The 10,083-nt window shown below is 39.2% G+C and overlaps 1 protein-coding gene across 2 annotated transcripts in view; it reads right to left on the bottom strand.

Annotated features, from left to right (window-relative positions):
* Positions 1 to 7,358: 7,358 nt before the first annotated feature.
* mindy3 (MINDY lysine 48 deubiquitinase 3) overlaps positions 7,359 to 10,083 on the bottom strand; it is a 139,835-nt gene continuing 137,110 nt past the window's right edge. For both annotated transcript variants that reach the window (XM_063044124.1, XM_063044125.1), the window contains one exon: positions 7,359 to 9,519. In XM_063044124.1, coding sequence (XP_062900194.1) covers positions 9,370 to 9,519 — 150 coding nt within the window. In that variant the 3' untranslated portion in view covers positions 7,359 to 9,369. The remainder of the gene's footprint in view (positions 9,520 to 10,083) is intronic.

The following is a 10,083-nucleotide window of genomic DNA, read 5'->3' as shown; positions in this document are numbered from 1 at the left end:
AACTCCCTCGAAGACAGTAAAGCACCAGATCGCTCAGTCAGCCCAAAAACACACCATCAAAATGTAAGTCACAGGTTTCAATCACACACAGCTTAATAGAAGAATCATATTTGAAAGAAGGAGTAGTTTTGAGAATTGTTTGCTGGCACCATTTTGAAGAATCCTGATTGTGAGTACACATGTGTGATTTAGTTCATGATATTTCAGTATATATCAATCTGATGGGAGTCCCCATTTACTATTTATTTCATCCTACCGGTAACTCCACTATTCAACCAGTATCTGGGTCCTTTGCTCTGCATTTCAAAATAAAATGGTTATCAATTTATACAAACAACTTTAAAATACATAATACCATTATATTTTTGTAATAATCATCATAAAAAAAATGGAAGGTGTGGTGAAGTAGTAAAGACAATATGGAATTAGGAAATAAGATACTTTTAAAGAAAGGGCAAGCCTCCTCCATTCCTTTTGCACTTTTGATATGTTTGTCTCGAGCTTTTTTTCTCATTTTTGGTGAAAAGCATTGAACTGAAATTGAAGCAACACGCATAAAAGTTGCTGGTGAACACAGCAGGCCAGGTAGCATCTCTAGGAAGAGGTACAGTCGACGTTTCGGGCTGAGACCCTTCGTCAGGACTAACTGAAAGAAGAGATAGTAAGAGATTTGAAAGTGGGAGGGAGAGGGAGAGATCCAAAATGATAGGAGAAGACAGGAGGGGGAGGGATGGAGCCAAGAGCTGGACAGGTGATTGGCAAAAGGGATATGAAAGGATCATGGGACAGGAGGCCCAGGGAGAAGGAAAAGGGGGGAGGGAGGAAAAACCCAGAGGATGGGCAAGGGGTATAGTGAGAGGGACAGAGGGAGAAAAAGGAGAGAGAGGGAAAAAGACTGTATATAAATAACGGATGGGGTACGAGGGGGAGGTGGGGCATTAGCAGAAGTTTGAGAAGCTCCCGATGCTCCTGATGTGGCCGCCTATATATTGGCGAGACCCGACGCAGACTGGGAGATCGTTTCGCTGAACACCTACGCTCTGTCTGCTAGAGAAAGCAGGATCTCCCAGTGGCCACATATTCTAATTCCATGTCCCATTCCCATTCTGATATGTCTATCCACGGCCTCCTCTACTGTAAAGATGAAGCCGCACTCAGGTTGGAGGAACAACACCTTATATTCCGTCTAGGTAGCCTCCAACCTGTTGGCATGAACATTGACTTCTCAAACTTCCGCTAATGCCCCACCTCCCCCTTGTACCCCATCCGTTATTTATTTATATACACACATTCTTTTTCTCTTTCTCCTTTTTATCCCTCTGTCCCTTTCACTATACCCCTTGCCCATCCTCTGGGTTTCCCCGCTCCCCCTTTTCTTTCTCCCTGGGCCTCCTGTCCCATGATCCTCTCATATCCCTTTTGCCAATCACCTGTCCAGCTCTTGGCTCCATCCCTCCCCCTCCTGGCTTCTCCTATCATTTCGGATCTCTCCCTCCCCCTCCCACTTTCAAATCTCTTACTAGCTCTTCCTTCAGTTAGTCCTGACAAAGGGTCTCGGCCCGAAACGTTGACTGTACCTGTTCCTAGAGATGCTGCCTGGCCTGCTGCATTCACCAGCAACTTTTATGTGTGTTGCTTGAATTTCCAGCATCTGCAGATTTTCTCATGTTTGCCCATTGAAATTTAAGCTCTCCTTCACTGTCCATACATGCTGCCTGAACTGTTGAGCATTTCCAGATTTGTTGCCTTGAAATTTGATAGAATATACTCTTTTTTTTGTGTAAATAATGCCTAAAATGAGTTAACCAAGAATAAGATTGCTCTGGTTTCAAAGTGAAAGCAGGAGAACAAAAGAAGGAGCAACTTTTTCCAAAGTGGTCCTCTGAGTACAGTGGTTTCAGAATATGGGCTTTTGTGAATGAGGGGCCTTTGCTAAGGAGAGCCTATGGAAATTATTCATCATTGGCCTTTGGTTGGATATTCTGACATTGACAGCAGTTGTTAAATACTGTATATTCAGTTTTTGATGTAGTATTGAGGGAACAATGATCTGGTTATATTTTAGGACACCCTTTCTAAATTAAAATATTGCAGAGGAGATCAGTTCCATGTTTTTTGAAGCCTGCAGTAAGTTGGAATTCAGGGACATTCCTTCCATACAAGAGATTGCATCCTTGGTAGGTATCTCTTGAATGGCCGGCTTGATTGCTAGGTTTCAGAGTTTGATCACTAACCAAAGACAGTAAGCTGAAAGTACATCTGAGACCTAAAATGTTTCTCTATATTGGATAATGGTGAGAGTGAATGTGTCTCTGGGAATTCAGAGCCAAGTCCATGGATGAGGGGAGAGAAGTAATGGTGATAGGTCACAATCAATAAGGAGAATTGTTATGTTCTTCTGCAGCTATGCACTTGAATGCATGATGTTTATTCTGTCTTTGATGCCAGGGCCAAGGATATCACAGAACAGTTGCAAAAGGCATGTCAAGCAGCCTGAGATCATGGTTCTCATTGTCATATATGACACCAATAACATAAAGGATGGGGTCCTGCAACATGAGTTTTGAGAGCTAGGTAAAGTGCAGGGCTCTAAGATTGTAATCTGCTAATGATTTCCAATGCAACATATTACTGAGCATATGAATTGAAGATTGGTATAATGGATGTGGGACACAGAGTAAGGACTCTTTCAACATTAAAAAAGAGGATGTGCTGGAACTTATGCAAAACTTTACAGCTGAGTCCCCAGGACCAGGTCGGATATATCGCAGGTTACTATGGAAAGCAAAGGAAGAGATTGCTTGCCCGTGACAATAACCTTTGTGAACTCACTGGCCATAGGAATAGTACCAGAAGATTGGAGGGTAGCGCATGTTATTCCTTTATTCAAGAAAGGTAATAAGGATTATCCGTGGAATTATGGGCCAGTGTGTCTTACATCTGTGCTGGGAAAACTATTGGAGAGGATTCTTAGAAAGAGGATTTTATCATTATTTGGAGAAGCATAGTCTCACGCTTCAAAAGAATGCCTACTCATTGAACATACCTTGCTCTATGAGTACTCAGTTGACATGCTAGTGTAGTGGTTAGTGCAAATGCTTTACAGCACCATTGATCACTAATTGGGGTTTGATTCCTGCTGCTGTCTGTAAGGAGTTTGTACATTCTTCAGTGACCACATGGGTTTCCTCCCACATTCTGATGATGCGCAGTTAGGATCAGTGAGTTGTGGGCATACTATGTTGGTGCCAGAAGCATGGTGACAATTGCATACTGCCCCCAGCACATTCCTCAGACTTTGTTGGTCACTGATGTCAAATCTGATAACTAAATTAATATTGCCTCAAATGCTCAGTGATGGGTAGTTACTTCTACAGCATATTCGAAGTTTTACATCTGTCACCAATGTGTCTATTGGACACCATTTCTTGGCAGCTCAGTAGAACATTATCCTATCAAGTTGCAAATATGCGAAGAGTCTGCAAACACTGAGGGAGGTTATTCTCATTTCATGGTGAATTTACCTCTTTCCTCTACTCCTTTTCAGTTAATTCCAGAGATCTGTTGTGATTTTCTGCTTCAGTCTTTATAATTAGCACTGATTTTTTTTAAAGGTTATTCCTTTGTTCTCTAGCAAGTTACATGGTCATATTGGACCACCCAAGATGAAACAGCAGGACAGAATATTATTTTCAAACAAATTGCAGTATCTCTGCCATGAAACCAGATACAAGGGCAAGGACTGTGCAAAGAAAACTGACCCAGCTACAAATGATTTATCTTTGTCACCACAATGATTCATGTAAGTTCCACCATGCCTTCTATTTTGCTAATACTGTGAGAAAGAGGTATAAATGAATCAATCATCAAAGTGGCAGGAATATTTTAATTGTTGCATTTGTGAGAGATGGATGGTCAGCATTTACTGTCTACATCCAACTGCCTCTCGCAGAAGAGGCAAGGTCTAGTCTGGTGGGTCTGGAGTCACGTGTAAGCTAGACTACGTCTGGATGAGGTTTCCTTCTGTGAAAGATATTAAAGAACCAGATGTTAGTTTTGTGATTACCATGAAGGATCTAGCTTTTTATTATAGACTAATTTAATTATCTGATTTAAGTTCTTCAGGTGTCATGGTGGTATTTGACCTCATAACCAATCTTACTTTTGCCCCAACTTAGTCAGTACTTACAATGTTACTTTAATTCTCTGTTCCACTCCCATTCTGAGTCTATGAACTCTCTACTGAAACACAACCTCATTTTCTGCTTTGGTCATTTGCAATATTCCAAACCCATCTCTAAGATCAAAATTTCCATACAATCAGCATTACTGGAATTTTTATATTTCTGCTTTTTCATTTACACTCTTTGTAAACTGACTTTGCTCTTCCTATTATTGCCCCATTTATCTTATATTACCATCACTTTTGCCACCTGTATTCTATCTTGTCACAGAGATTTTTTGTCTCCCCATTTATTCTGCAGCTTTAATTGTTTACCTGTAACTTTTATGGGTGATTGTAAAACACCACAGACTTCTCGCTTTCTGTTTGTGGATGCAGCCAGGCATGCTGAATGTTTCCAACAGTGATATGAGAGGGCATGCACTTAAGGAAAGAAGAGGAAATTAGATCAAATTTACAGGACAAGTTTTTTTTTACACAGGAAAGGGTAGGTGCCTGGAGTGTGTTAATGGGGAAGATGATTGAGATAGATATGATAGAGGTATTAGAGAATGAAAATATATAGAACATGTGCAGAAAGAAGGGATTAATGTAATTAGGCATCATTAGTTCAGCACAACATTGTGAGACAATGTGCCTGTTACTGTGCTGTACTGTTCTAAAACATCCCAGAATTTGATTGTGTGGTGCCCACTTTGAATGCGGAAGTAGTGTATAAAATGAGTTAGCCTTGAGTAATCAGAAAAGGGGTTTAATTATTAATTCACTAGTTGGGATGGTGGTATTTAAATTTACACCTCTGATAAATTTGAACATTTTGCTTCTTAAATAGTAGTTGCCTGAAATATCATCCCTTTCAGTCATGGTTTGCTGAGTTCCTTCAGCATGTTTTTGACCTGGACAACAAATTGCACCAGGACACTCTCCACATGGTGTCTCATCAGTACATCTACCATTTCTTCAGCATCACAGTGCCCATCTAATGAAGTCATAATTTGCCCAAGCCTATTTTCACTCTTGCTGCCATGAACTGGAGCTTTTGGGTGCAGCCCATGACTGTCATTTCACACAGGAAAATTAGATTTCATAGTATAGTAGTAGTCTTAGTCATACTTTATTGATCCCGGGGGAAATTGTTTTTCGTTACAGTTGCACCATAAATAATAAATAGTAATAAAACCATAAATAGTTAAATAGTAATATGTAAATTATGAAATAAGTCCAGGACCAGCCTATTAGCTCAGGGTGTCTGGCCCTCCAAGGGAGGAGTTGTAAAGTTTGACGGCCACAGGCAGGAATGACTTCCTATGACGCTCTGTGCTGCATCTCAGAGGAATGAGTCTCTGGCTGAATGTAGTTCTGTGCCCAACCAGTACATTATGTAGTGGATGGGAGACATTGACCAAGATGGCATGCAACTTGGACAGCATCCTCTTTTCAGACACCACCGTCAGAGAGTCCAGTTCCATCCCCACAACTTCACTGGCCTTACGAATGAGTTTGTTGATTCTGTTGATGTCTGCTACTCTCAGCCTGCTGCCCCAGCACACAACAGCAAACATGATAGCACTGGCCACCACAGACTCGTAGAACATCCTCAGCATCGTCCGGCAGATGTTAAAGGACTCAGTCTCCTCAGGAAATAGAGACAACTCTGACCCTTCCTGTAGACAGTCCCCTTAGTTATCTTTTTGAGGAGATAACTAAGGGGACTGATTCAAAGTGCAAGGTAAATTTATTATCAAAGTACATACATCACCAGATATAACCCTGAGATTTGGTTCTTGTGGACATATACAGTAAAACCAAGAAGTACAATAGAATCAATGACCACACCCAACAGGATGGATAAACCATGCAAATAAAAAAGAGAGAAAAGAATATATAAATATTGAGAACTAGAGATGAAGAATCCTAGCAAGTGAATTCATTGGTTGTGGGAACAGTTCAGTGATTGATGGGGTGAGTGAAGTTATCCCTTCTGGTTCAAGAGCCTGATAGTTGAGGGGTAATGACTGTTCCTGAACCAGGTGGTGTGGGTCCTGAGACTCCTGTACCTTCTTCCTGATGGCAGCAGCTTGAAGAGACCATAGTCTGGGTGATGTGGATCCTTGATGCTGGATACTGCAATAGAGCTCCATGTAGATTGATGAAGGCAGAGTGGCAGATGTCTATATGGACTTTAATAAGACTTTTGACAAAGTCCTGCATGCTAGCTGTTCCTGAAGATTAAAGCATAAAAGATGTAAAACACTTGGTGAACTGGATCCATAGATGCTAGGTGTTAGGAGGTAGAGTAGTGGCAGATCTGTATATTTTTTATTGGAATTCAGTAACAAGTGGTGTACCACAGGAATCAGTCCTGGGACCTTTTTTGTTTGTAATATACATATGAGTTAGAGGATATAAATGTAGAGGGTATGATTAGTAAGGTTGCAGACAGCACAAACATTGGAGGATTTGCAAATAACAAAGAAGGTTGTTTAAAGACACAGTGAGATGTAAATCATCTGGAAAGTTGAGGGGAGAGATCAAATCCTGTTAGGACACATAAATAGTAGGGTCTTGGGCTTTGATGTGTAAGATCTTGAGGTGCAAGTCTGTCAACATAGCAGTATGGGTGGAAAGGGCTGTTTGTGGTCTTTTGGCTTTTTTTTTGCAGGAAAGCAAAGCAGCTCAGAGTTACACATGAGGTTGGTTTAGCACAACAAAGGGTAGAATTCTATTTCCAGGCTTGCAGTTTTTATCTTAACATTTAACTCAAGATCAAGAATACCTCATTGAATAAACCAGTTAATCACGACAAACATGGCACAGCAGGGGAGAAGTGAATCAAGTTTTAAATATCTGTACGTGTTTTGCCTGTCTTTTGCACTCATCTCCCATTGCAGTCAATGGGATGGAACATCAGAGGGTAGTTGAACTGGCATGCTGATACTCCAACAAATATTTAGATAAGACACCAGAGCCAAAATTTTCTGCCCAACTCTAAGTGTATCATATATGCAGTTATTGTATTGGACATCACACACACACAATATATTTCATTGTAGGTCCTTTGGATTCTATCGCCCTGGAAACCTGTTTCAAATTGGTCTGTTAACAAAACCACAAAATGAGAATTTCTAGAATCAACTGAATTATTTTAATATTTTCCAATAAAACAAAACATGGACCATTTATTGCTAAAGATATCCTTTACAGATAAAATTACTATTTTGGAAAATTAGTAATCGATGAAAAGTAACTTTACAATGCCTTTGTTCAGCCTAGAAACAAGTAATAAAACAGTCATAAAACTAGTTTCCCAGTGCATTAAGAAAATAAATCAAAACATTTTTCAACTGTATTTTTATTTTAGGCCAACTCTCAAATCATAATAAATAAGAGAACTCTAGTGTTTTATGGGCAATAAATTGTTCATTTCTCATGCAATTTAACAACAAGCAAGTTTAAATACACATGAACACTGGCAAACAGTGTAATTTTGACACAAAAAATTAATCTTGGCAAGATTATGTAACAACAGAGCTTGATAACCTCAGAGATGCGTTGTGTTAATCACTGAATAGATTTAGAATGTATCATGTAATTAGCCACAATCTGCATTTATATTTCATCTTCATATGGCTTCCACTGCGGTACATTTCAAAAATGTAAACTACAAATTTCAGTATGTTATAGAGAGCCATATACCCAGTGTTACAGCTGGTGGTTAAAAGCACATTGCAATGCATCACAAAGCAATGTAAAGTTAAGCAAATGGCTCTCCCAACATATCCATTCATTTGTTTTTAACAATAAATCACTGTAAAAGATAAAGCTTTTAGCCACTGTCACTGGTTAAGTTTGCGGGATGCCGAAGATAAATAAACTTGACTAAACCCAATTATACAGGGTGCTGTCAATCCTGTTTATAATAAAGTTAAAAATCTTATAGGGCAATTAGAGAGCGGGGTGGGGATGGTGAAAGGGGTATACTTTCAGTATAATTTGGTCCTACCTCCTCAATTACACCTACGACCCAGAACATGCAATTTTGTACTAATCCTTGCCAATTATGGAAAGCAGATGTACTCCACTTACATCACAAAATGGGATCTTATCATACTCTATGAGTTGGAATGTAATGAGCATAAATCCAACAATGAATTGAGCTTTACAATATTGACTAAATATACACTAGATTGAATGAATTATTCTTGAGGGACATCATCTGTGGTGGTACTATGGCAACATAAGGCAAAATATCCAAATGAATGAATTGTATTACTGGGCTGTGAAAAGCGATCCTTTAGGTATAAAATTGCCTTGAAAACATACCCTCACTAAGAATATTCTGGAGAACACCCTAGTTATAACGGGAGTAAATATTTTGACCTTGATTCAAATTCACTAGTTTTGGGACTAAATCTGGTTTTACTGAGCTGCCACTATTTTGAATCTGACATAAATTCAACAGTGGTGATGGTGATGTGGTAGAGCCAGGAATCGATGGGCAAAAATTTCATCTACCATCCCTACTTAAAATCACTTTTTTGATGGCATATCTGAGGGCATTCCCATTGTTCAGCCAAAAAATTCCAGCCATTGCCATCTCTTATGTTCAATTATTATCTCTTGTGTCAGTTATTGGGCTTTCCAAATGTCATGGATGCTTACAGTACTTAATTAATTATCTCAAGTTCATAAAAAAAATCTTTAACCTTTGGAGGAATACATTTTATTTTTGTTTTGGAATTTTGCTTCTATCCATTAGTGCCTCTTGAATCCTGCTGGGATCATCAGCTTTGGCTCTCATCAGCCAGGAGACCTGCTCCACTGTAATTTTTGTGGCATAATCAGGACACCGAATTTCAGGTCCCAAACTTGCATTGTACTCCTTATAAATCATTATTTTAAAGAATTGTAGAATTACATCTCCAGGATTAAAAGGAAACAATTCTTTCTGACACAGTCAAGCTGATACCATGTAATCTGTTTCCTTGGATAAACTTTTGATTAGCAGTGAAGGACAGTGACTTGGACCTTTGTGATCAATAGTAAATAGTAGAATAATTAAGGTTTACAGTTTCTTTTCTGATTTCATGGACACTACATTCCAGTTAGCAGCAATTGTGTATAGATTTCAAAAGCAGTACAGCTTATAATATTTGGAATTTTGTTTGGTTTTAGATTTTCTGGAACTAGTTTAAGGAAGGTGACCGGTCTGTATTCCACATGAGTTCGATATATGGCCATTTTGTTTGCAGACAGCGCTTGATTGGAGTGTCATCAGTTCGCACCATTGGATCCTCAAAGCCCATAACAACAGCAGTTCCCTCGACATACATAACCTTTAGAAAAAAAACATCAGTTATTTTATCTGCTTGACAAGCTGAAGTGTTTGTACAAATAAAAAACGTTTTTAAAATTACCACAATTTTCAATAGAATGCAAGAATTGATATTTTAAACACAGCAGGTTAAGCATATGTAATAAACTTTTGTCTGTTCCATGTGAAATAAATAAAACATTCATGAGTAGATGGACATCCATGACACAATTTACAGGTTTACAGCCTTTCATCATTAAACCTTTTAATGCTAAGGACAGCTGTGTAACCTATACTTAATCTTTTGACCTGAAAGTACACAGCTAATGAAAGGGAACAGAAAGAGATCATGAGGATTCCAAAATAAGAGGTGAGAGTTATTTCAATTCCCAAGCAACGAGACCTGATGAATGATAAAAGGTCACTGTGGCCTGTTTTCTTTCTCTGTGCAGTCTTAATTACTCCCAGTGGTTGGTAAGGTTCTTTTTAAGGCAATAAAGTTTGAGTGTTTAATCAACCTGTTTTTCCTTTAGTGGAGGATGGACCGTATCCTCTTCGGCGGGGCGGTGGGGGGGGGGGCGGGGTG

Source organism: Mobula hypostoma, chromosome 3 (genome assembly GCF_963921235.1).
Source record: "Mobula hypostoma chromosome 3, sMobHyp1.1, whole genome shotgun sequence".
NCBI classification, from domain to species: domain Eukaryota; kingdom Metazoa; phylum Chordata; class Chondrichthyes; order Myliobatiformes; family Myliobatidae; genus Mobula; species Mobula hypostoma.
This window is presented reverse-complemented; position numbering and strand designations above follow the sequence as displayed.